Consider the following 27,999-nt stretch of genomic DNA (forward strand, 5'->3'; position numbering starts at 1 on the left):
TGTCCCGCTTCGAAATTCAAACCCTCATTTCGAAACTGCATCCCGCTCTCTTTCTCTCTCTCTCTAGCTCTCTCTTCCCCAATCTAGAAACGGATTCCTCCAGCAGCTGCAGCATCGTCATCGTCAGCAGTCGTGGAGTTGCCGTCCAGGTCTGTTTCTTATCACTAAATCAGACTTTTACTTAAGTTTCCTACACTGTCATTGCTGATTTGGGAACCTGCTAGTGCTTATTACTGTTTGGTAGATACATAAAGCATTGCCAATCTGAAGATGGGAGTTGAAAATTATCATGTAATCGAGCTCGTAGGAGAGGGCTCTTTTGGCAAAGTTTACAAGGGAAGACGGAAGTACACAGGCCAGGTAATGTTGTATTCGGAATTTTCTTCTTTCTTTCCTTCTTTTCAATGGTTCTTTCTCATAATTCATGAATTTCAGACTGTTGCAATGAAATTCATCATGAAGCATGGGAAAAGTGAGAAGGACATACAGAGTTTAAGACAAGAAATTGAGGTAACGGAATTACTCAAGTTCTTTTGATAGCGTTCTGAACTTAGTAATAACTTAAGGTTTAGGAATTGAACGATAGTGAAATCTGTTTTAAACAAACACAACTTAAATTGTTACCCCGTGAAAAAAACATGAGCTCAGAAATGATTTTAAGAAAATACATTTATTTTTCGTCGTTTATTTCAGACTGCCCTTTTATGCCTCTTGCTCTCCATTTGATGTTTGGAGTAAATGCCCTATTTTTTGCAAAGTTGATAAAGTATTTATACAAAACTACAAAAGGTTTACCTAATTTAAGTTAATTGAAATTATATATTTCAAATTATATTAAAATCATGGAATTTAAAATTTAGGTTCTCAATTCTACTTAAAATTCTAAATAAACTTTTATTTGGCTATAATAAAAATTTTACGATCGTTTTTAAAAAATTGAGTTGTTTCAATCATAGGCTAAATATTTTATTTACTCAAGGGCATCTAATGGTATATGTTTCACACTCGCTCTCATCTAATGGAAATAATCATGGGGCCAGAGACTGAACTTTTCCCCCTGGTAATCTGGGCCTTGTATATATCTTTTACAATCGGAGCACCTAATGATACATGTTTCACACTCGCACTCATCATATGGAAATTATCAGGTGGCCAGAGACTGAATTCTTCCCCTCGTAATCTGGGGCTTGTGTATATCTTTTAAAATTAGAGAACTAAATCCTTATTTTTTGCCCATATTTTTCTTCTGTGCTGGACTGAACAAGTTTAGGACATCTCCTGAATACTACATTGACCTGCAGTATGTCTGAGGGCTTCAAACATAAATGTGATATGAAAGATATGTTAGTACTAAGCATTTCTTTTACAACAAAGATGTGCAGGCTAGCTTTACCATCTAACTACTTTTAGTTTGGCCAAGTTCTATTTGCTGAAACATAATTGGATTTCTTCGTTTTCATCTGACTTGATGATGGGATTCCTTTTAATGCTGCAGATTCTTAGAAAGTTGAAGCATGAAAACATCATTGAAATGCTTGATTCCTTCGAAACCCAACAAGAGTTTTGTGTTGTCACAGAATTTGCTCAAGTAATTGTTACGCTTTTATTGTTTTCAGATATGGATCAGCATGGTTTAGTATACACTGTTGCATTTATATATAAATCATTAGGGATGTGCAAGCATGTTCAATTTGTTGTAAATGCCATCATCCTATGAATGTGTAATGCTAGTATTTCCACTTTGCAGGGTGAACTGTTTGAGATCCTTGAGGATGATAAATCCCTTCCTGAAGAACAAGTTCAAGCAATTGCGAAGCAATTGGTGTCTCCTCTCAGAATAATATCAATCTTATTTCACTTACTATTTGTAATAAAATTCTCAGCTATTGCTCATTTGAAATTTCTTCGTAGATGATATTTTTCTTTTCTTGAAATTCCAGGTAAGAGCATTGTATTACTTGCACTCCAACCGTATTATTCATCGTGACATGAAACCACAGAACATTCTAATTGGCTCTGGATCTGTTGTTAAGGTAGGGTAGCTACAACCATGGAAATGTGTTTCGTTTATAACTTTTATCTTTGATTTATTTGCAAGTTTTAGATTATTGGATGGCCATATTAAATTAAGTGCAGAATCTACAGCTATTATTTACAGTTTGCACTTTTACTGGTTAATACGAGCTGTAAACAGAGGATGAAGCCTCCGTTCTGTTTTCTTTTATTTTAATAGCTTATATTTTCTCTAATTTATAAGTAATTTTACTAAATTCTTGTCTGTGGAATCCTATCGACAAGTCACTTGGTGCTAAAAAAACTAAATTGTGAGATTAAATATGTACAGAACAGTTAGATAAACCCTTGAATCTCAAACTGTTGTGGAAGTAGAATTTGTCACACTCAGTCCTTTGTTATTACACTAGACACTTCATAATGCTTTCTGACTATTCACTTCTTTGATTGTGGAATTCTATTAATACTACTCAGTGCCGAAAGAATAAAAATTTCGTGAGATAAAAGGTGGATCTTGTACGTATAATTGTATATATCAATAGCTTTTAGAAGTGTTATGAAAGTTAATGCGGTTAACCCAATTTTTTGTGGTTAAATTTGACAATTTATAATGCTTTGTTATGGTAATCTTGGAATGGCTTTTTCTAGATGCCGAAAGTTCGTTTGGCAGATGTTCTCCTATGTGTTTCAGAGATCAGATTACATCTTCAGTTTGCCATAAGATAGTGGATATGGAAAATTTATCTGATGATGGATTCCCAGTGTTGTTGTTTCTACATAAGACCATTTGAGCATACTATTTTGTTTGACAACTTAAATAAAATTGATTTCTAATTGGATACATTTGGTGTCTTCTTGTGGGAAAATAGTATTTTTCTCTGTTACTAAAGTTTCCAAAGTGACCAACATGGGACCTATTAGGCTAGCAATTTGTTAAATAAAACAGACAAAAGATACTTCATCGTTTGACTTTGGAAAGCATATCCGGGACATTCTTCAAGTGTAACCAATAGGCTAGCAATTTGCTGAATAAAGCTGTCTAAACATGCTCATTAAATAAATCATTGGAGGAGGATAAAGCTGTTGGGGTCAATGCAGCATGTTTCTTGTATTTTTTAGTTTTATGTTGTTCTTATCTCTTCACGCTCCACCTACATTTAGTATTCAGGTTTTGAAGGGAAGTATCATTTGATATCTGAATTATAATTTGCAACTTTCTGAATTATATTCCCTTATATTTTGGTTTTTTTTGATGTTATCTCTTCATGTCGCTCTTGTAGATTTAGAATTCTGTTTCAGAAGACAAGTCATGATCATTTAATCTACGAATTGTAGTTTGCAGAACTTACTTCATATTATTTTCAAATTGGCATTTGATTCATTTTCAGTAATCAATTGATCATGGTTAAATTTTGTTTTAGAGAATAGTTTGAAACGTGTGTATTGTTCTTCATCTCAGCTTTGTGATTTCGGGTTTGCACGTGCCATGTCCACAAATACTGTTGTTTTGCGGTCCATAAAAGGTTTTTTTTTCTTGTCTTTTTGGTTTGAAGCTCTTACCAAATTTCCATAGAAGATAGGCAATGAGTTTTCCATGTCAAGGATGCTTGTTCATATTTGTGTGATAATTTTCAGGAACTCCTCTATACATGGCGCCAGAACTTGTGCGAGAACAGCCATACAACCACACAGTTGATTTGTGGTCACTTGGAGTTATATTGTAGGTGAACTTTTCGTTATTCTTTTCAACATGTTTAGTTTACTTTTTTGTTTATTTTATTGCTGCTCATTCGTTAGTCTTTCATTTTATCTTCAATTTGTTTTTAAATTTTATACTTTCAGATTGTAATTTAGGAGTTACTTACATTGTTCATTTGTTTCATAGTGAATGAAATTTTATGTTTTGGCTTTTCTCCTAGCTTGGCCTTTCAACTTTTATTTCAATCTTCCTGTCTTAAGGAAGAAATGATGCTGAATGCTGGGTACTTTGGTAAAATGGTGAATCAGAGTAATTGTTGTTGGATGGTACTAATACATGATTGCAAGAAGTTGTTTTTTGTGGGATCAAATTTTACATGCCTATGGTAAGGATAGCATTAGTCTTGGAAATCTGGTTTTTTACCCTTCCCATGATATCAGAAGGGACCTTCATAATATTGAAATAGCATATTCTGGTGGTTTCATACGGTGTAACAATCCCCTGAGTTAGGAGTCAAGTAGATTATATAAGCTAATGGGAGGATAATTTGCAAAAATGCTCTGACTTCATTATAATTACAAAAATTTCTCTCTTATTACAGAAATACCCTCTATTAACTTTCTGTTAACTGTGTTAAAAACGTTAATAGTTGATAGGCATCCAATAATGAACTTGCAATGGAGTAGTATAAGTCATTTGACATAATTTTGAGATTGTCAACTTTTTAATTGTTAGTTACTAAATTACTAACTGAAGTGATATTTTTGTAATAAAGTAAAAAATGAGGGTATTTTTGTAAATTGCGTTTAATTTTGGTGGGTATTTTTGTAAATTAGCCCTTAATGGCAAATAAAAATTGTTTTTCATTTTAAATTATCGTTCTGAAAGTAGTGATTCTGGTATTTAATTTCACGGAAGAATGCTTCTCAAGTTGACTTGAAGTCCAACATTTTTTAGTAGAGAAGACAAAAAGAATTATGATATAGGTAGAAAGTAAAATTTACTTCGTTAATTACAGGACTTCTCATGGCCCATTGATTGATGTTTCTTCTTAACTTTTTCGGCTTAATTTTTTTTATCTCATACATTGCCCATCAATGAATTGAAAGCATTTTGCTTACTTACTGTTGACATAACAGGTATGAGTTATTTGTTGGCCAGCCCCCCTTCTATACGAATTCAGTATATGCATTGATTCGTCATATTGTTAAGGTACATTTGCTCAAACACTTGCCAACCATGCATCTTCAAATTCTCAAAATATGATGAAAAAAACTAACATTAATTTTACTATAAACTTTTCAGGATCCGGTTAAATATCCTGATGATATGGGTCCCAACTTCAAGAGCTTCCTGAAGGGATTGCTGAATAAGGTGGTTTATTTATATGTTATCTCCATCTGATGATGAGCTTCAACTAATTTGATTTACATTTGACTATCATGGGAAGCAGGTCCCACAAAATCGATTGACTTGGCCTGCTCTTCTTGAACATCCATTTGTTAAGGAATCTTCAGATGAACTGGAAGCCAGGGTAATTAATACCATATTTTGTATAGCATTATTTTTGAACATTGAAACCAGAAGGAATTCATAATCCTTCCTCTGTACTTAATATGGTTCCAAGATACCTAACGATTTGGATCTTTTCCTTATATGCATAGTCTGACCTGTTAAAACTTTGTACCATCATAAAATAATGTAACCAGGAGATACATACTTCAAGTGTTGCAGCCGGGGGATGCAACTCCACATGGAAGGGTCAAGGAAACATCATCCAAAAGCCAGTTGGTCTGACTTTACTTTGTTCCTGAGAGTTTAGCCATCAGATTGAACTGAAAATTTAGGATCTTTTATTTTAAGTTTTAACCATCTTGAGTTACTGTGTCTTAGGTAAAAGCAATTCTCCTGCTGTTTTAGAGAATAATATAGCTCCAAGCATTCAGAACAATGTTCGATCAAATGGTGATACAGCAGTGGGAGAATCTTCGCTGCAGGAAGATTTCTCTGGATTTTCAAGTCCCAACAATGTTAAACATTCAGGTAGGTGAAGCATTGATTTATGCAACCTTCTCTTCTTCAGTTCTTTATCTAGTGTGGTAGGACAGATGCCCTTTCAATGGATGGGGGGAAGGATAAGGCTTTCCTTAATTATTTATGTTATCGGTTATTTTGGTTTCAATGGATTGGGGGCAAGGATAAGGCTTTCCTTAATTATTTATGTTATTGGTTATTTTGGTTTACTTTTAGGTTATAACATCTAAAGATATATATGGCTCTTCATTCTTAATTTGCTTGTTAGTTGGTTTACTCTTATATTTTATCGTTTTTAATGGTTAAGTAAATTCATTTCTTCTGTTTACAGATTTAATTTTAGAAAAATTACACTGAACTCTTAAAGACTGGTCTAATATATGCTTTTGCTTGTTTTAAAGTTATAAAATTACTCTTTTAAACTAATAAGTATATTATATTGAATTAAAGAGTTGAATATCCTTAACAAGTTTTCAAAAATCCAAATATCAAGTTCTTTTCTTTTTTTTTTGTTATTATAAAGTGTGAAATGTATATTGATATAGGCACAAAGGGAATGCTGTCCATATAAAAAATTTACAAGTCAATTAAAGCATCAATAAGGTCTACCAAATTTTCCAAGAACAAAGAGAATGACCCCATAACAAAAAATCAACTGTCTGAAACCATCTAAACTTAAAGGTATCAAAACTATTTACATCCTCAACTCCATGTAAATTTTTTTTTCTTCTTCTCCTCGACACTATCTAAAAGATAGTGAGTTGAATTAGATTCACTTGTTTCTCTTAGTTGTTGATGCCCTTCATGCCCTAATTTCGTCTCTCGCCAAACCTATCATCATCTAATTGATGTCTAGTAGCCCATAAACTATCTACTAGAGCTTATAAACCACAGGACAATGAAGCAAAATATGATTACAAGTTTTCTCAGCCTTATTACAGAAATAACAAGTGTTGATTAGTATCTAACTCATTCTCTTCAAATTGTCAATAGTTTCTCCCGAATAAAGAACAAAACACGAGAAGGGACTCTGGTCTTCCGTGTCTGTTTGAATGAGAAAATAAGTCTCTGACCTTCATATTTAAATAACTTGTAGAAGGATTTAACTGTGAAAGATCCATTTGATGTGAGAGACCACAGTGGAGTGTCAACACTTCCATCCAACATAATAAGGGATAAAATGTCCAATAACTTGTCATATTCTCTAATGTCCCAGTCGTTGGGATTTCTCAACACAGTTACTTGCTATTCCTTCTGACCACCACGACTCTCCACTAAAGAATCACAAATCTTCATGTCTTTCTGCTGGATTATGGCATAAATTGGAGGAAATTGTATTCCAAGGGTACTTACCTTCCATCCACTGATCTTCTCATAGCCTGACTCTGTCCCTCCTACCAATCTTCCACTTGATATGCTCCTAAAAGTTTTTCCATCATAGGCCAATCTTTTTCCACAAGCTTTTCCCACGTGGTCTTGAGCTCTCTTTAGTAGATTACCCTCTGTCATCGATGCCATATTTAGCTACTATAGTTCTTCTTCACAATGCATTAGAAATCTTCGTAACCACTTATCTTGCCAAGCCTTATTCATCTCCACCAAAGTTCTGTTATTTTTAAATTATAAAATTAACTTCTTTAATAATAAGTAACTAACAGTTAATATACATAAAATATATAGATATATGAATTAACATATTAAGTAATATTAAAATTATTTATATAAAATGTTGCTATATTATATTAAAAAAACAATATTAGCAATAAGAAAAAGTGAAAGTGCCTCTAATGACCATTTAAATCTAGCTAGTAGTAAACAACTTGGAAAGAAGAACTGCATGTTTATTTTTTTTTTAACTCTCTAGCATTAGGTAAAAATTTAAAAATTAAATTTAAAATATCATGAATTATAATACTTTAAAATGAATCTACTATGTACAATAACTTTACTCATTAAATATTTTAGTTATATAGTTTTAATAGAAAATATTAACTAGGAAATAAAATGAATGTCAAAGATATGGCAGTATATAAGAGAACAGTAGTTTAGGTACTTAAAAAATTCTGATGTTGAATATAATTGACTAAAATGAGAGAGGTAAGTGTAGAGTTTTTTGCAACTTAAGGTTAAATACTTTTCATCTTGAATAATGCTTTTTTTCTATTAAAGAAAAGAAAAAGAGAAAGTACAAGGTAAATGGAATTAAGACACTCATCTCAGCCCTGAGGGTCAGCCTTTCTTACCTTCACAGCATTCATAGCAGCCAGGAACTTGACATCTCTCTAGCCCTTTCTTCTACTGGTGTTAGTGTCTTTTTGATATTAAAAACTCTCAATTCTATTCCCTTTCCCCCTATCCAAATAATCTAAAAAAAATCAGAATTAGACAATTTCCATTTCATTCTTTCCCAGAAAAAGTGTATTTTCAATTCAAATCAATTCAATTCAATTTCATTTTATTTCATTCCATTCCATTCCATTACTGACCTGCTCCCTCTATCTTTCGAGCAAGCCTATGTGGGAGGTGAAGGTTTTCATATTTATTTATTCTGTACATGAACTTTGTTTCTTCAGGTAGCCAAATTTTAGACAGATTAGAGAATAACTCCCGCACGGTTAAGGGTGCACAAATTATTGGACAAGATAGTGAAGCACTGGCTCTTGTTCTGGCACCCATGAAAAGATGGTCAAAAGGATCTCAAAACTCTGGCAGGTGAAAACATGTTATTACTTGTTTATCAAAACTTCGCAAATTGGTAGTAACTAATATGATTTTACATTTCTAGCTTCTATTTATAGAATTTCATTTGAATCACCATGCCACTGATCACATTTGTGACTTTTCACTTAAATAAACAAGATGAATTTTTGTACACACTGATATAGAATGAAAATTTGGTTTTGAAATTTTTAATTCCATTTCAATGTAACAGATTCATTTTCTCGTTTTCACTTCTTTGTTCAAGGATTTCAGATAAGACGTGTTTTCAGAATTTGTAATTTTCATGGGAGTGTAGACACCATGGTCTTGGAAAACAGATGACATAATGTGTCAGGCACTGCGAGAATGTTTTTTTTTTCATGCTTCCACAAGATATTTAGCCAGATAAATTTGTACATTGGATATGTAATATGACCCCAAAGTACCATATTTATGATTAGGTGCATAGATAAGATTCATTATTGTTCATATTCTATTTTTGAAAAAAGATACAAGTTATCCAACAGTTCTAAAGCAGCTAATAAGATTAGGTGGGAGGACTTATGAAACATGAGCATGTGGGATGTTTAGTTTTGTTTTTTATGAAGTGACTTGCTAAGACACTCAATGTGTCAGAGTTCTGAGAAACAACGGTATGTATGGGAATCTTGTTTGTCTAAATATCTTATGAATATTTAGCATTCACTTATTGTATAAGACTCTTGAAGAACGAGTGAAGACGGGTTTCAAGATTTACTTGCAAGATGTAATGGCTTCTCGAATGTGCAGGGATCAAGATCTTTTGAACTCTGCCCAGTCACTGAGAATTCTTTCCAACTTAGTTGTGGCTAGGGCAATCAACTCTAGTGGGCTTGTTGATGAAGCAATTCATGTACTTCTTGATTTCACTGCTGTTATGGTCAATTTGAAGTCATCGGGTGTCAATGACTTGATGGCAAAGGTATGTTACTAAATTTACATTTAGTGTATTCTTGCTCTCGAGTTGGTTTTTACTCTACTTGACATGCCCCTTCGGCATTTCACTTGAATTTGGTCCTCTGTGAATATCAAAATCTCTGACTTTTTAGTATGCTCTTGTCTGCCTGATCTGGTTATAGCAGCTTGCTTTAAATTATTAGATTGGGAAACACTTAAATGTTTCTGATCTTTTCTTCTTTCTACTCTATATTGATTTAAAAGCTTGGGCTCAGTAGAGAGAACAAAGATCTCAAAGAGTAAAAGATACTCTTGAACTTTCTTTCTTTCTCTGCATAATTTTATTTATGTCAGAACAGCCTTATATGGCTCACAACTAGAATGCAAAAAACTATGACCTTTGGAATAGGTTCTGCTCCAAAAGAATAGCATGTTTGACAAGATTATTCTAACATAAAACATACATAGCTGGTGATAACTAGAAAGGTGAACTGGAGAATGAGACTGATGTCACAGAACTGACGTTCACAAAGAATAGACATCTGAATTTAAATTTAAACTAAAGAGTAACCGATCAGATTAGGACAACCTGTCTGTGAGGTGCTGACTACGATCTATGACAGTTTTACTTTCCCTGCTGTTGTGCAGGTTTTGTACTTTTGTTGACTGCAATTTTTTTTTTAAATTTTTGAAATCTCTAGGCACAAACAACTTATTGGCAAATTTTTGACAACTGTATCAGCCTGGCAGCATTATGATATGTTACCTCTTTTTTATTTTTCTTGTCCAAAAATGTTTCATTTCTCAGAAAATTTTGTCTGCCTCCGTGGAGGTTTTTTGTCTGTTTCTTTACAAATTCTTTGAATGATTGGAGAGCTGAAAATATTTAACCAGAAACTCTTTACTGAACTATTTGTTCCTCAACCTTGTTTGGTCTAAGCACTGGCTAACCTTGCATGTCATTCCTTGCAAACTTTGCAGAGCTTTTCTATTGTTAAAATTTTGGTAGATAATAATGGAAGCAGTATTTCAAATTCAAGTTTCAGGCACTGGGTTGCTTTGGTCGAAATTTTCTCACAGGTAATAACTATTGTATGGTATATATTTATCTCTGACAACATATTTCCTGCAATCAGTTTCCATATCTTGTCCAATATATAGGTTATTGGGAGGAACGACGATGCGTCTGGAAGAATTATGTCTGAGTCGTGTGCTTGCATTTCAGCCATATTATCTGCAGCAGCTCAGGATTTGAAAACATGTTCTACAACTTTTCATCCTGACGCAGTTTCTCCTCCTGGGGTTAATGAAACACTAAAACAGGTTTTGGACCATGCTAAAACATCACAGTTAGTGGATCATTTGTGTCTCTGTCTAGCATCTTCAGGGTCAAGTCTCAGTTCAGGTTCTTCAAATTTGTTGCGTGCTGCTAATGACGCATGTTGGGCAATCTGGTCATTGATAGATGCTTCAGAAATTCTTTTTAAAAAAGAGAATGCTAGTTCATTTCCATTAGATGCTTTACGGGGTCATTCTTTGATTCAAATTACCAAAAGGGATTATGAGTGCTTGCCGATGGTACCAGAATCTGCTAAAATTATTGATGCAGTGACAAAAGTTTTTATCAGATCAAAACATGTGCAGCTTGCTATCAGCCACTGCCTTCATCAACGTCTCGAGGCTTCATTATCTGCTGGTATTCAGGTGTTGCCCCCTAATTTTTTTTGTTTATTTTGTTTAAAGCATGCTTTCCTAGCTTTGCAGCATAACCAGCTTGTCCTCAACCTTTCAGCTTTTGTCGAGATGCTGCCTCAATAGCATAATGGTTCCCAATATACTATGTGGCCTGCCCAGCTCCTTACCAGTTACTACTGTTGTCAGTGGCGGGGGGGATGGTACCATAATCTCAGAGATATTTTCTGTACTATCATCATGTACTACTGTTTTAGATAAAGATCCACAAATGGGCGAAACGAATAACCTGAAGTACAAACTAAACAATCAATATGCTCTGGTAATTCATTCTTGCCTTCTCCTAGCAACAGTTGCTCAATGTTTAAAATCAACTGGGAGAAATTCTGCGTTGTTTATGCTTACCACTTCTCCAAAGAGGCAGCTTTCCCGTCTTTCAGTTCTTGCTCACTATATTTCTTTGGAAGATAAAATTAAACCATATCTTCAATCTCACTGTGCATCGGCTATGCTAGCTTTTGCATCCATTTTATCTCTTGAAAGTGGAGCTTCTGTTGAGTCCCCTGTATCTGAAATTGCAATGCCGTTGATTCCTCGAACTGCTAGACTTTGTGATCAACTGAAGATTTCTTCAGGCAGTGAAAATGAACTTGACTCTGTTAATGCTAATGGTCCTCTCTCCTATTGGCATGGTCTTAGGGATGGATGTGTTGGCTTACTAGACTCTAGGCTGAGATGGGGGGGACCATTGGCAGTACAACAGGTGATTGCTAGTGGTATTCCTCTACATCTTATCGATTTGTTAACCCCTAGTGCATCTCAAGGAACTGGAAGCATTGGATTATCACCTATTGGAGTTGCTTGGACAGTATCGTCAATTTGTCACTGTCTGTCAGGTGGAGCTTTAACATTCCGTCAGATTCTTATCAAAAGTGAACATGTTAAGCTCATCTCTGATTTGAATTCTGATGTTTATCTCAAGCTTGTGAAACATTGGGATGGACCTGGGGGAGGGAAGGGTGGAGTCAGAGACATAATAAATGCTGTAATTGATCTTTTAGCATTTCCTTTCATTGCTGTACAGAATACTCCAGGCTTGCTGTCTGCCACTGCCTCTGTAAACAGTGGGTTTATTCTCAACACTTGTTCAGCTGGGGGCAGAGTATGCATGGAAGACAAGGAAATGATGAAAGCAATTGAAGAGGACATGGGAAAATATATTAAAGTCCTTTTGGAGGTTGTTCTTTTGCTTTTTCTTTTTTTGGATTGCCTTTTAATTTCTGTATCCATTTGAATGATTTATTTCCAGAGTGTTGATCACTCAAATATTTGGTACAATGCAAGTTAGCTAGGATGTCAATAAATTGCACTGTTTTAGGAACAAGCAACAGTATAACAAAGACGAGCTTCTTAAATTTTTGGCATTTTGTTTATGCAAGAAAATGTATTTAGGAGCACATCTTTCCCAGAGCATCTTATGGGTGTGGGCCTTGAGCTTTTGGCGTGGATGCAATTTCGAACTATTGAGACATAGTAACATCTAGTTATTAAAAAATGTGATGTTTCTAATTCAGTTGCATCTGGAATTTTCAGGTAGGGGTGCCTGGTATTATCCTTCATTGCTTGGATCACTTGGAGATAAAAGATTTGGGAAGACCTGTTGCCTTGCTTGCTAAGATGGTAGGACACCGGCCTCTTGCACTACAACTTGTGAGAAAAGGCTTGTTGAACCCTAACAAAATGCGAAGATTGCTTGATTCTTCAAGCCCAAGAGAGGTTCTACTTGATGTTCTGATGATCATATCGGATCTAGCACGTATGGATAAGGTGAGTTTATATTTTAGAGAGGCCTACAAAATGTCCATACACTAAAGGAGTTTGTCATTCCTTTAGAAGTCGTCCAACAAACTCACTGCATGCAACTTAATTAAGCGATTGCTCCTGTTTTCCTCCCTTATCCCTCTATCTGTGCACTAAATAAGTAATCCTCCTTTCACTAAACAAAAGAATGCCTAGAGATGATTTCAGAATATTTTATATGCGGTAATCTTTGTGGTGAATAGTTCTTTTAACGTGCAACATAAACAATTGCAAATGCATCTTTCTTTAAAGAGAAGCAAACGGATTATAAAATTATGATGTCAAAAGTTTGCCAAACTTGGCTGATTTTTTGTCCTAAATGGCATGCAGGGTTTCTATGAGTTTATTCATGGGGCTTCTATTTTAGAGTCTTTGCGGGTATTTCTCATCAATGAGGATCCAAATCTTCGTGCAAAGGCTTGCAGTGCTCTTGGGAATATGTGTAGGCATAGCTCTTATTTTTATTGTTCACTAGTAAGTAATGTTAAACTTTTCCCATTATTGGAAACATATCTGGCATACTGTAATATTCTTTTAGTTAATTTCCTTTATTATTGAAATGGGTAGAGGTAAACCTTCACATGCACATGACGAGATAATATGCTGATTTGGGCTTATATCATTTCTTTCCATCCAATAAATTGTAGGCAAAGCATCAGATTGTAAATATTCTTATTGATCGATGTGCCGATTCAGACAAGCGCACGCAGAAGTTTGCATGTTTTGCTGTAAGATCTATTCTCTTCTTAAGGCTACTGTAGTTTTAAACTAGGGACAATTGATGCTATATAAAACTCTCTCTCTCTCTCTCTCTCTTTCCAGATTGGTAATGCTGCATACCACAATGATACATTGTATGAAGAACTCAGAACATCTATACCACAACTAGCAAATGTATTGCTCACAGCTCAAGAAGACAAGACGAAAGCAAATGCCGCAGGTGCATTAAGTAATCTTGTTCGTAACTCCAACAAGCTCTGTGAAGACATAGTCTCAAAAGGAGCTTTGCAGGTTTGTGAAACTACTTGCTGCATCTGACTGTTGAGGCACTGCATGTTTTCGGAACAATTTAGTTCTAGGGAGGATGATGTAGGACAATAGAGTTGCGTTAGAACAACAGATAAAGAAAAAAGAATAGATAAATCCAAACCACATTCATAGGTTTGGTAACATTCAAAATGATAGTATTATCTCAATCACAATCGTAGGTTCAATGAGAGTATTAACAACTTGTTAGCTACCATATTTTAGAAGTTAATTATTTTAGTTTATTATTTAATTAGTTGATATTATGTAATTAGAATTTTATAAGAATAATAATCTCATATAATTAAAAATTTAGTAAAATAAGAATTTTTCTGTTAGTAGAATAAAAATTTTATAGATATTATAAATGTAATAATTTGTAAAAATTTGGAAAAAAATATTTATTTTATTTTCACTATATTTTTGGTATTACAAATGACTCATATATATATAAGAATTTTTAAGTACAAATAAAAAAATTTCTCTTATAATAGAGATTTTGAATAATTATAAGAAATTAATAGTAACAGATATATAGAAAAAAATATCACATTATTTAGATAACTAAATACTCATGTCAACACTCCCTTTCAAGTTAGTGCGAAGATATCACACATGTCCAACTTGCATATCAAGTTCTGAAGAGTTTTGTTATAAAGTCTCTTAGTGAATATGTCAACACTCCCCTTAAGTTGGTACGAAAATATCGCACATGTCCAACTTACATATCAAGTTGTGAAGAGTTTTGTTGCAAAGTCCCTTAGTAAAGATATCTGTCACCTGATTGTTAGAAGATACATGATATAAGTATAAGGAGTCATCAACCACGTTCTCTTTTATTAAGTGACGATCAATGTTAATGTGTTTTGTTTAGTCATGTTGAACTAGATTTTGGGCAATGCTAATGATTGCTTTATTGTTATAAAACAATGATAGACTTCATTCTTTAAATAGTTTTAATTTATTCATTAGTTTTTACAACCATAATAATTTACATACCCCTTGAATCATTGCTCTATATTATGTTTCACCACTAAAACAGGCAACCACACTCTGCTTCTTGCTTTTTCATGTAACTAGTTGACCTTTTATCATCTGAAGATTTAGCTCAATCGGCATCTTTAAATGCTTTTATCTTAAGGTGATAATTTCTGGAGAAGAGTAAACTTTTTTCTAGTGCAGATTTTGGATACTGTAATATTCGAAAGACGACATGTAAATGAGTCTCGTGAATATCATGCATGTACTGACTCATCAGACTAACTGCATAAGCTATATCTGGTCTGGTATGTGAGAGATAAATGAGTCTTCCAACCAACCTCTGATATCTTTCCATGTCAATTGATGTGCCACTTACAGCTTGTAGTTTGTGATTACTTTCAATAAAGGATTCTGCCGGCTTGCAACCCATCATTTCAGTCTCTTTTAATAAGTATAGTATATGCTTTCTTTGAGAAATGAAGATTCTTTTGTTACATCTGGCAACCTCAATTCCTAAGAGGTACTGCAATTTTTCTAAATTCTTAATTTCAAATTCTCGAGTACGAAGTCCCTTTAGTCGAGTTATCTCACTTGCATTATTTGCAGTCACTACAATATCATCTACATATATAGTAAGAAGAGTGATTCTACCCTCACAATACTTGATGAACAGAGTATGATCAACATTGCTTTGCTGATATTTGAAAGAGATCATAACTCTTTTGAAACTTTCAAAACATGCTATTGGAGACTGTTTTAATGCATACAAGATCTTATTTAATTTACAGACTTTCCTTTGTGTTCTTTCATTTCCGAATCCAGGTGAAATTTCTATATATACCTCTTCCTCTAAGTCTCCATAGAAGAAGACATTTTTTACATCAAACTGGTGTAAATCCCAATTAAGATTGACAACACAGGATAATAATATTCTGCTTGTGTTCATTTTTGCGATATGTGTGAAGGTTTCTTGATAGTCAACTCCATATGTCTGAGTATACCTTTTAGCTATTAGTTTAGTTTTGAATCTTTTAATTGATCCATCTACTTTGTGTTTTACAGTGAACAACAATTTACAACCAACCATCTTCTTTTCTTGTGGGGTTGAAATAAGTTCACATGTTTCATTTTTTGCCAATACTTTTATTTCTTCAATTATTGTTCCTTTCATTTGGGATCTCTTAGAGTTTCTTTTCAATCTTGTAGAATAGATACAAAGAAAACAGATAAGATAAAAACTCTATAGTAGGGAGATAGAGAGTTATAGAAGACAAAGTTAGACATAAGATGTTTAGTACAAGTTCTGACTTTTTTTCTAAGAGTAATGAGTTTATCAGATAATTCACAAATCAAAGATGACTCACCAGTATTTTCAGGAATTAAAGAAAATTCTTGACTTGAGATGGACTGCATGATGGGTTTTTCTGTTTTATCTCTCATCGAATATCTTTTCAATTTCGGTTTATTCAGTCGTCCAACATTTTCTTCTTGAATATGATCTTCTATCATGAAATTATCCCCCTGAATATGACTGTTAAGAGTGACCAAACTGGGCATCACCTTTTCCATTTCACTCTCTCTCTGAAAAGGTGTTGGGGTGGAGCTGAAATATGATTCAAATTTTCTAAAAGTAACATTCATAATCACAAATTATTTTTTAAATGACGGATGATAATACTTGTAGCCCTTTTGAGTAGGAAAATATCCAACAAATACACATTCGAGAGATTTAGGTTTCAATTTACTCACATTTCTGGTGTGGATAAAGCAAACATATCCAAACACTTTGGGGGGAATAGTATAGGAATTTGTACCTTACAAAACCTCCAGAGGACTTTTAAAATTAATAACTCATAAAGACATTCTATTGATAAAATAAACAGCTGAGAGAACTGCATCTTCTCGATAATTTTTTGGTAAATTCATGATGAACATTAGTGACCGAGTTACTTTTAATATGTGTTTGTTTTTTCTTTCAGCAACCCTATTCTGTTCACTGGTATAGGCACAACTTGTCTGGTGAATTATCCCATTAGATTCTAAGTAAGCACAGAATCCACTGTTTATATATTCTGTACCATTATCTGTTCTTAAAATTTTAATTTGAGTATCAAACTGTATACATACCATTTTATGAAATGACTGAAAGCATAAGAACGCATTACTTTTGGCTTTCAACAGATAAATCCATGTTAATCTAGTACAACAGTCAATGAAAACAACAAATCATCTATGGCCAGATAAAGATGTATTCTGAGTAGGTTTCCAAACATCAAAATGAATGGTCATAAAAGGAGTAGAACTTCTATAATTGCTTACATGATATGAACTCCTTCTATGTTTAGCTAATTCACATGTATCACAAAATAAGAAATGCGTAAAAGTTCTTTTAAATAATGTGGGATATAATTTTTCTAAAGTAAAGAAAGAAGTATGTCCTAACCGTTGATGCAATTATAAGATTTCCCTATTGACATCCATATCTCCGAAGGCAGCTTGATTCCCAATGACGTTTTGACGTCTATTTAACACATATAAGCCATCCTGTAGTCTATCCGTGCCAATCGTCTTTTCTGTTTGAAGATTTTGAAGAATATAATGGTCAGAAAAAAACTCAATTTTACAGTTAAGATATCTAATAAATACACTAATGGATAAGAGATTATCAGAAAAAATAGGCACATGAAGAACTGAAATCAGTGGAATTAGTCGGAGTACAATTAATAGAACCTGTTCTAGTATGATCCATCAGCGACATGGATATTTTCCCGTTGAGTACATGAAAAATAGGTTAGAAAATTTTTCTAAGAGCCTGTCATGTGTCTGTTACCTCCAAAATTTATAATCTAAGTATTAGAATTGAAAATAATAAGAATATGAGTAACACCTGAGTTTACCATCTTTAACGTGCCAATAGTTGATGAAGGGTAACCTGAACTTGGAACAAACAATCTCTTTACTTATGTCATTATCAAGGATGCCAAAATTGCTACAAAGTAGAACCAGATATGTTGAACAACAAAAATGGCTCCAAAAATAGCTCAAATCGGCTCCAAAAAATGGCTCAGATCAGATTGGAAGCGGCTGACCTCAACAACGTACTTAGGCTCTGGAAACAGATGCTATTCGTGTGCCAAGGGAGGGTAGATCGCAACCATGCATGACTGGGAGGACAACAATCGCATGTTGCCGTGCGAATCCCAGAAAACTGATTGGGTCAGGCAGTGAAATCAAATCTGTGAAGCTGTTCGTGCACGAGCTGGTGTCTTGTGCGAACGGAGTAGCTCGAAGCACGAACCAGAGAAGGAAGCATCGTGAATAGCTGCAAGCGGACGGATTGGAATGCAAAGCAGAGGGTTGCGCGCAAAATGCCGTGTGAACTACTGCAAGCGGATAGAGCAAACAGAAGGTTGTGCGCGAAGGAGCAGATGCGTCGGGTACGCGAACCAGATAAGTTGACAACGCGAACTAGAGAGCTGAACGCGAAATGCCGCTTGAATCGCTGAAGTTCGGCGGAGCAGGAAGGTTGGGTAGGGCAGAGATAGTCGTTAGAGAAGTGTAGTCGATCTCCTGATTGAGACTATTCCGATGTTTTGGGTGGCTGATGAGAAGATTTTAGGGTTTTGAAAGAAACTCTAAAAATAAAACCCTAAAATACTTTTATTCTGCTGTGATACCATGTAGAAATTTAAAAAAAAATATTTACTTTATTTCCACTATTTTTTATGTTATAAATGATTTATATATATAAGAATTTTTAAATACAAATAAGAAAATTTTGTTTATAATAGAGATTCTGAATAATTATAAGAAATTAATAGTACGAGCTACATAGGAAAAAATATCGCATTATTTAGGTAATCAAATATTCATGTCAACACAATTTAAAGGTGAAAAATAAAATTATTATTTTTTATCTAAAAATTTACATGGTATCAGAGACAAATAAAACTATTTAAGGTTTTAATTTTAGGATTTTCTTGATACCTTAAAATAGCACCATAGGTTGGGTTGATACCGCCTTATCTAGAATTATCCTTTTCATCCTTATTATTGGGTTCTAATTTCAGAGTTTTTTCAAACTCTAAGTATAGTAAAAAGAGCCAGATTAGAGGGAAGATAGGCCAGATCAGAGGAAGAGATAAAGCAGCCCGTTCCTTCCTCCACCGCACAAAGAGCTACGAGCTCCTTCTTCCATCGTGCACAGAGCTGTGCACCTAGTTCCTCCTTTCATGTTGCATAGACCCGCGCTTCGGGCATCTGTGTTGCACAGATGCATAGATGCACATCCTTCTTCTTTTGCTGTGCGCAGAGCCGCATGCGGGAACCTTTTCTGGCCGCAATTTGCTTCACTTCGCAGATGCATTGCTTATTGTGCCTTCGTGCAAGATTGTAGACGCGATTTTCTTTATTTTCTTGCCGTCATGTATTGCAGATCTGCTTGAGCTGAGGAAGCTGAAGCCTGAGCTGAGTCGAGTCGTTTTTGAGCCGAGTTTGTGCCATTTTGAGTTGAGTTCGAGCCGTTTTCGAGTCGAGTCTGGGCTGTTTTCGAGCCGACGTCAAGGCATTTTTTTTTAATTGAACCTGAGCCGTTCTTTGAGTCGAATCGAGCCGAGTTGCTGCTTGAAAGATGTGGTTCCACTTTGTAACTTAATTTGCATGTTGGGCATGTGTGATATCACTGCACCAACTTGATGGGGGAGTGTTGACTATCATATTTTAAAAGTTAATTATTTTAGTTTATTATTTAATTAATAAGTATTATGTAATTAAAATTTTATGTGAATAATAATCTCATGTAAAAAATAGTAAAATAAAAATTTTCCTATCAGTAGAATAAGAATTGTATAAATATTTTAAATATAACAATTTAAAAGTGAGTAATAAAATTATTATTTTTTCCTAAAAATCCACACATTTTTATAAATGAATCATAAGTAATCTGCCTAATAATGTTGAACCACGCATATGACTAGATTTTGATTCAGTAAGTGTCTATATAGCCTAATATAATTACAACTAAGAAAATCAGACTACTTGCTAGATAAGAAATAAAACACAGTAAAAAACTAATAATCCTATGTAGTTGAAATTATAGTAGAAACTAGTAATCCTATATAGTTAAAGTTATAATGGTCTCACACCATTCTCCCTTTCTTCAAAAGTACTCGACTTCTACAAGGAATCTTTGATAATAGTAACTAGGTAGATTTGGATCCAGTGTAAGAAATTGCTCTTTACTTATCCATGTAGTGCTTGAATCTAATGACCCTTCCTTCTCATGATAGATGGATAGAGATCTCCATTAGTAGAGGTAACATATCCATTCACCAAAATATTTCCCATTATGTATGTTGGCAGTGATAGCAATTTTGGAACATTAAAAAAAGCACTAGTAGGAAAAAGTGGAAAGCTCAAAGTTGCCTCTGTTAGGAAACAAACTCTATAGGATGAGAACTCATTGATATCCACAATTTCTAGGTAAATTAAGTAAATGGTCTTAAATATAAGTTTTCCCAAAAGGAGAGAATGACTCATCTTTCAGTGGTTTAAATTCCTGATGATGACGAGATAAGACTTAGTCTAGTACTAGTCATGACATAATCACCAATATATAAACACCTGAAACGCAAATCGTAATAAGTTTATATTCTGCATTACTGATTTTGTTCTTACATTTCATTTATATGCAAATCAGGAATATGTTAGGTAATGACGATGATTGGCTTAGAAAGACGTATGTAATGAAAAATAATTATCAAATTAATAGGTAAATGTGTTGAATATCCCTAAAGAAGAGTGACAATAAAAGGATTAGCCAGTAACTCGTGAAAGCCCAATCCCAAATGAAGCAATATACAGATAAAAATCGTTGTGAAAGAAATTTTAAAGAACAAGACTTGGTATTACTCAAGTTACAGTCGTTCAAATAAGGTACTCCAAGTTATCACAACGCTTCTACAGATCATTTTAAATAATACAGAAGATTGAATCAGTAGTTTATAAACTTCAGTTATTCCTTGACTCTTGAATCCACCTAGTGTTTCACTTATCCCAATTCCAGAAGTATACTGAGTGAGGAGACAGGGCAATAAAGAATTTACCAGTTAATACACGAGAGGACGAACTCAATGTTTAACCATGAGGAGTGCTACAACACCAAGTCATCGCACGAGGATCTCTGCCAGTGAAACAAGTGCTAATACAATGGAAAGACACTATAACAAAAGAATGTACATAGGAAGACTATGAGTACCTACAACAATGTTTGCACATTTCAACATTGAGGATAAGATTGATGTTTAAGGGGTGGGTATTGTCAAGAAGTTGCATCTAATGGTTAATAAAAGGATGGACAGAAAGGGAATTTCACCCACGGGGTAAAATAGTCCTTTCACTTGAACAGATTAGGGTTATGGTTGATTGACCCAATTAACCCCAACCGATAACACCAAACCCCGTTTCTACCATTGTGCCACAATGGCTGGACGGTTTCCGCCTCCCTTGCCATCTGTCTTCATTAGTTGTACCCTATAAATAGGTCCTTTCTCCATGAATATAAAACATAAAAAATAAAACCAATTTACCTCAATAAAATTTCTCTTATTTCTCTACTTTTCTTTCTTTCTTTTTCTCAGGGCCGAAGCCATGAGTAAGGCTTCTGACACACATTGGTGAAAAATTATGTGACAAAGGTAAGCCGCTGAAATTTGAGCAAACATACACTTGGATTTCTTCGGAAACAACATCTACTCTTGGAGGAGATAGAAACAGTGTGAAAGTGTTGAATATGGTCAACCCATGACTTGCTGTAAATGAGTTGAGCATTATCAAGAATTTAACACAAACTTCCGTAAATAGAAACAATGTGTTATTGGAAAGTAGATGGTGCATTAGGAAGACTAAAAGGCATTACCAAGAATTTAAAATGATCATGATGAGTCCGAAATGTCATTGGTTGCCATTGACGATATTCTGAGCAAAGATCCAATTTTGAAAATCGGGAGTGACCATACAATTCTTCCAACAGCTCCGTAATAACAGGAAGGGAAGTTTATCTTTCAATCTTTTAGCGTTGAGAGTTCTATAATCCACACAAAATCTCCAAGTAGAATATGCCTTCTAAACTAACACTTGAGAAAAATGGTGATTGACTAAATCAGATAATTTCCTGATGAAGCATGGTCAAGCATTATTTGTTAATCTCATCTCTCAGGAAGTGAGATAACAAGAGGGTCTTATAAGCATTGGAGGAGTATTTGATAACAATGTGATCTGGTGGTCAAATTTTTTCTGTGGGAACAATCTCTGCGGTTCTTCAAAGAGGTTATCAAATTCAACCAACATTTAATTCATAAAAACTGATTGATTCCCTTTTTCAACAGAAGTTTCAAAAATTTTAGAGGGCATGAGAGAAGAAAATTTCGGAATACCATGCGAAGTTACTTTTGAACCTTGGAATACAAAACTCGTATGCATATATTTAAAATCCCAAGTAATAGGATATAGTACTCTCAACCAATTAATTCCTAGGACCACATTAATCCAGAAAATGAAATGAGAATAAAATTCAGAAAGAAAGTTGTCTGCTGCAATTTCAATGGGACTACTTGACATAATTCACTACTAGGGATTTCTCACCGTCAGCAACCACAATTCTAAAGACATTTTGATGAACAATAGGCTTATGCAAGACTTGGCCAAATCCTCATCCAAGAAACTACTAGTGCTGTTGGAATCAATTAAAACAGTGGATGGAATATGATCAATAAACCTTTCTACCTTCATCATCCTTGCCCAACTGATCCCCAACATGGCGTGCAAAAAAGTTCAGCCTCACCCACCTTTTCTGATGTGCAAACTGGTTCAATTTCTGCCACTTCATTGCTATGCACATCTGGTTCTTCTACTTTCAACCAGGAGGGCCTTTGCAATGGTGCCCAGAAAGAAATTTTTCTTCACAATCGAAACACAAAGTTTGGGCTTGCTGGCGCTCAATTTCCTTTTCTCAAAGCCATTTTACAGCAGGGAAGGGACCTTTATTAAGGTGGCTGATAGTGGGCTGATGCTTTTTCGAGGTCAAATTACAGCCAGTATTGCTGAGGCTGAACTTGGGAACTATCTTATGCCCCAAAGCAGATTGCGCATCGTCCTGCGCTCATAACATCATGCCAAATTGATGGCTGTTGTCAAATCCCTGGACAATGCAATTCTGCTTCGAGCGCCATATGTTCTCTCAATTCACTAATAAAAATTTCCACTTGTTAAGAAGTGTGGGTACTTGCTTGCACAGAAAATAATTCAAATTATCTCTAACTCTGATATTTAGCCACCAATGCCAACTGTTTCAATTTGCACAATTTTCCAAATTTATTGCTGTGAATTGGTGGTCCAAACTGGAAATGACAAAAATGTTTAAAATTTGACCATGTTCAAAACAAGCTTCCCTCTTCAATCTAAGGAATCAAACTTGTGCTTTTCCCTCTAAATGGAAGGAGGCCAGTCACATCTTTCCTCTACTATTTGCTTATGCCGGAAAAAATGTTCACACTCTCTCACCTATGGAAGAGGATCATCGGAACTATCTAATTGCGGAAAATCTAACTTCATGTATCTGTGCAAAAGGTCCTGTTGGCAGCCTGGTTGATGTGAGTAAGGAAAGGGAGAAAAAAATTTTTTTGAAGGGAGAATCAGCCAAATGGTGGATTTTCTTCTTAAACCACATAGGACATCAAGAGAAAGAGGAAAACAAATTCCATGGCTTAATGGGAGATTGAATCTCATGGATTTTGGAAGATTATGAGAGTAGTTAATCCTTTCCCAAATTGATCATAGTCCTTAATTCTTCTTTCAATCATCTTCATAATTAATTAAAAATTTCTCTATTTAAAAAGGAGATCATATTTATTCTGTTTTAGAAAACAATCATTTTAATTGTTGCAAGTTTTTTATTCTATTTTAAATTTAATTTTTTATATAATTTTTCATTAAATTAGAAGATTTATTTCTTTATTATTCACTTGACCTACAATTATAAATAAACTTTCAATTTCTACTTGTAATCATTAAAGTTTGAGAATAATAAAATTATCAAGTTTTAGTTTTTGACTAATGAAATTTTCTTCAACCTTTTTGTTGAGTGGGGAATTGGTATCTACTATCAAGTTAACTTGTGGCGTTTTTATCATTTTTTTTTTATTGAATTGATTTTAACTTATAAAATTTTTTTCTCGTGGCGTTTTAATCAATTCATTTATTTCTATTATTTTAGTTTTTCACTCCTTATTGAGTGTGAGTCAAGTAGAAAGGGTTTACTTAAGGTTTTGAGTTTCTGGTTGTTGGTGTATATATGTGGAGTTTTTGATCAAGTTAGTTGATCTTAGGTTCCACATCATTATATGTGAGCTTTTGGATTGCATTATTGATTCTGGATTCTGTATCATTTGGTATCAGAGGTTAAATTTACGATAAATTTTACTATCTTACATCTTTTATTCTTATATCTCTTTTAATTCTTTATATTTTTTAAAAAATATACTTTGTATCATTTCTTACGCATAAAAAAATAAAAAAATCATATCCGTATTGTATTTTTTTTGGACTCTAAGTTTTTTTTCCTTTTATTGCGCTTTTGTTTTGTTACATTTTTAAGTAGCTAATTGCACCCTACTTACTTAGCATCATACATAAAATACATACTATGTTCATTAGTGGATTTGAATTGTTACTTTTAGAATTATTTTACCATTTTTTTTTCTAAGATTCTTTGAAGTGTCATAAACAAAACTTGATTAGTTTGATTAAAAAAAATTCAATTCTAAAATTCAACTTGAAGGAAGGAGATTAAGTAAAATACAAAGACTGAAACACGCGAGAGAATGTTATTTTTTGTTACTAACCATTTTTTACAGATTTTCAATGACTTCATACAATATTACATTCGATAATATTTTCTCAAAAAAAGTAGAATTGGTAAAACTCCAATATAAGAAATGTCCGATTCGAGAAAAAATTGTTTTTGAAGAGGGTGGTGATGATGTGAACAAGGAAAGGGAAAATAATTTATTCTTAAAGAGAGAATCAGCCTAGGGGTACATTTCTTTACTAAACTGCATAGGACATCAAGAGAAAGAGAAAAACAAATCCCATGCCTTAATGGGAGATTGAATCTTATGGATTTTGGGAGATTATGGGAACAACTAATTCTTTTCCAAATTGAGCATAATCTTCCTTAATTCTTTCCTCATCTTTATAATTAATTAAAATATTCTCTATTTAAAAAAATCATATTTATTCTCTTTTAAAAAACAATCATTTTAATTGTTGGAAGTTTCTTATTATATTATATATTTAATTTCTTATATAATATTTCAATTAAATTAAGAGATTTATTATCCTTATTATTAACTTTATCTACAACTATAAATAAGCCTTTAATTTCTAGTTGTAATAACTGAAATTTGAGAATAATGAAATTGTAAAGTTTTAGTTTTCATTTATTAAGGTTTTCTTCAACCTTCTTATTCAGTGGGGAATTTGTCTAATTATTAAGGTAACTTGTGATGTTTTAATTATTCTCTTTCTTTGAATTGATCTTAACTCATCAAGATTTTTTTTTATGGCGTTCTAATCAATTCATTTATTTTTATTATCTTAGTTTTTCACTCCCCGTTAAGTGCAAGTCAAGTAGGAAGAGTTTAATTAAAGTTTTGAATTTCTGGTTACTAATGTACATGCGGAATTTTTGATTACGTCAATTAATGATGAGTTCCACATCATTATATGTGGGGTTTTGGATTGCGTTGTTAATCTTGAATTCCGCATTACTGGTGGTGTCCATAGGCAGTATGCCCGCTCAGCATTTGCTAGAAGGCAGGACCTGGATCGCTAGTTGTGCCAGAGGGGTCTGTGCATCCAGCAATCCCACTTCTATGGTCATGGGCGCAGGCTAGGGGGTCTGCACACCCAGAAACTCCTAGCATGCACGTCCTTGTTCCCCTATTATGGCCAGAGTGCCAGAGCATTGCGGTCACCTGGCTTAATTGCTTCTTTCTGGAATTTCCAGGCTGACAGTTCCTCCAATCTGCCAACCAAAAGCTCAAATTTCAAATTCTCCTGCTCCCTATCCTCTTGATAAATTTGCAAGAGTATTTCTGATATAAATTGTAGATCAACCATAGCGATTGGCTCTACTATGAATTTGTTACAGTCCTACTGATGGATCGTGTTATGAGGCAATTCACGATAAAATCAATAGGTGTAATTTCATATTTTTCCAATTTTCTGTCTTCACTTATCTTTAGAATTGAAGCAAAAATAGTTAGGGTTCATTGGTTAGAGGGAACCCTATGATCTTTTGACATGATTCTGTTTTTTTTACCAACAGCGGCTGATAGTAGTTAATTCTGGAATTAATGTTCTCGAATTACCTAAACTGCCCTTGTCTTAGAAAACAGACTTATTATTACCCTAATGCACATTTATGCTAATTTTAATACATTTACATAATTATCACACAACAATATTACATTAAACACACATAAATATTAGCAATTACGCAGCTATTAGTTTTGGTCCTTCAGTGAACTAGCGGGTAGGGAACTGTTTTGTTCCTAACATGTACTCTACTGTACATGCTTTTATGGACAAGTATATACAATTTTAGAGAACAAAAAACTAGAAAATATCACCAAATAATTCGAATTTCAGAAGTTTATGCTTCAATCAGTTGAAAAACTAGTCGAAATGAGTTTTAAATAATTTTATAAGAGAGTAATACAATGAAATATAATTGAGTGGTATTCCATACTTTGCAGGCTTTACTAAAGTTGGTGGCAGACTGTTCAGTGATAGCCCTGAATCCAAGTAGAAAAGATACTGTAAACGAGTCACCTCTTAAGATTGCTCTATTTTCCTTGGCAAAGATGTGTGCACATTCACCCTGCAGGCAATTCCTTCGTTCGTCAGACTTATTCCCAGTAATCGGAAGACTGCGCCAATCCCCGGAATCAATCATTGCAAATTATGCCTCAGTTATCATCAGCAAAGTTGCTGATTCTTAGAATGCAGGTAAACAAGTCCATTTTTGAATATTAAAACAAGTGAATGAGGATGATCATGAAAGCTGAAACTAGGAACAACGGAGGAAGACCTGCCACAAGTCTTCATTTTTAGATATAATATTCTGCAAACATTGTGTAGTAATCAAAATATGCAGTAACTAATAACAATATATAGTAATTGCAATCTTAATTGATCATAAAATTATTCTAAAATGTTAAAAATTACTACGTGTTTTGGATACATGGGCACACCATAGAATTTTGCCGGCTATATCCTTTTATGTAGTGTCTGTATATGGATTTCTTATTCTATCTGCGACAAATCTGAAGTATAAATTAATGTCATTTGTTCTGTTGTTCACCTCTGCATCATAAAAATAATGTTGTGCTCGGTAAGTTAAGTGATAGCGATTGTGCTGAATTATTAATTATAAATAATTTTTTTTTTAATTTCTTTTGAAACTTTTTATATATGTAAGTTTTATTATTTTTTGAGATTTTTATTATTTCTAATCAAATGATTTCTATCCAAATTCTTAACTTTGGTCAATTATAGTTAAGCATTTTGCAATGAGAAATTTTGTAAAAATAAACAAATTAAATCACGTCAGGATGTTGGATATAGACTCTATTTTTATTTTTTAATAAAAAAATGATTTTTTTTTTAATTTGACTTTTTGAGTAGGTAGATTAAATTTGTATAGAATTGGACTTCTGGCAGTGCTTTTTAATGGCACGGAGGGAACCACCAAGAATGAAAGGTGGTTGGTTGTTACTTCATTCCAAAACCAAATTGAGACGGACAGAAAATAGAAATGTCTAGACTGAAGAATAAAATATTTAATTCCCAAATGAACCGGTCCGGTCTAGATTTATAATTTTTTGTCTTGTTTGGCCCGAACCAAAATACATCAATTTTAAAAAAATATATTTTAGTTAAAATTTTAATAAAAAATAAACAAAAATAATATATATATATATGTAATGTAAAATAAA

The 27,999-nt window shown here is 33.7% G+C and overlaps 1 protein-coding gene across 3 annotated transcripts; it reads left to right on the forward strand.

The window, feature by feature from the left end:
- FU (kinase family with ARM repeat domain-containing protein) lies at positions 1–27,364 on the forward strand. 3 transcript variants are annotated; one of them, XM_088220325.1, is made up of 23 exons: positions 1–149; positions 225–360; positions 436–510; positions 1,496–1,588; positions 1,748–1,822; positions 1,941–2,033; positions 3,473–3,536; positions 3,649–3,733; positions 4,852–4,924; positions 5,018–5,086; positions 5,166–5,246; positions 5,422–5,503; positions 5,606–5,755; positions 8,320–8,458; positions 9,236–9,407; positions 10,364–10,462; positions 10,544–11,086; positions 11,175–12,311; positions 12,668–12,901; positions 13,265–13,408; positions 13,582–13,662; positions 13,757–13,945; positions 26,758–27,364. In XM_088220325.1, exons 2-23 carry the CDS (start codon positions 271–273, stop codon positions 27,001–27,003), a joined length of 4,014 nt encoding a protein of 1,337 aa, XP_088076451.1. In that variant the 5' UTR covers positions 1–149; positions 225–270; the 3' UTR covers positions 27,004–27,364. The 3 variants fall into 3 exon arrangements, with proteins under 3 accessions (XP_088076451.1, XP_088076455.1, XP_088076454.1); XM_088220329.1 differs by lacking the exon at positions 26,758–27,364 and adding an exon at positions 25,784–26,195; XM_088220328.1 differs by having other exon boundaries at positions 4–149; positions 245–360.
- The last annotated feature ends 635 nt before the right edge of the window (positions 27,365–27,999 follow it).

The sequence above is a fragment of the Carica papaya genome, chromosome 1 (assembly GCF_054855325.1).
Source record: "Carica papaya isolate Zhongbai chromosome 1, ASM5485532v1, whole genome shotgun sequence".
Lineage (NCBI taxonomy): Eukaryota > Viridiplantae > Streptophyta > Magnoliopsida > Brassicales > Caricaceae > Carica > Carica papaya.

Excerpts from the sequence above, each read along its gene's own strand:
- FU (XM_088220325.1), top strand. The coding sequence starts at position 271 with ATGGGAGTTGAAAATTATCATGTAATCGAGCTCGTAGGAGAGGGCTCT. Across the intron at positions 4,925-5,017 it reads TGATTCGTCATATTGTTAAG|GATCCGGTTAAATATCCTGA; the intron begins GTACATTTGCTC and ends TAAACTTTTCAG. Across the intron at positions 5,756-8,319 it reads CAACAATGTTAAACATTCAG|GTAGCCAAATTTTAGACAGA; the intron begins GTAGGTGAAGCA and ends TTGTTTCTTCAG.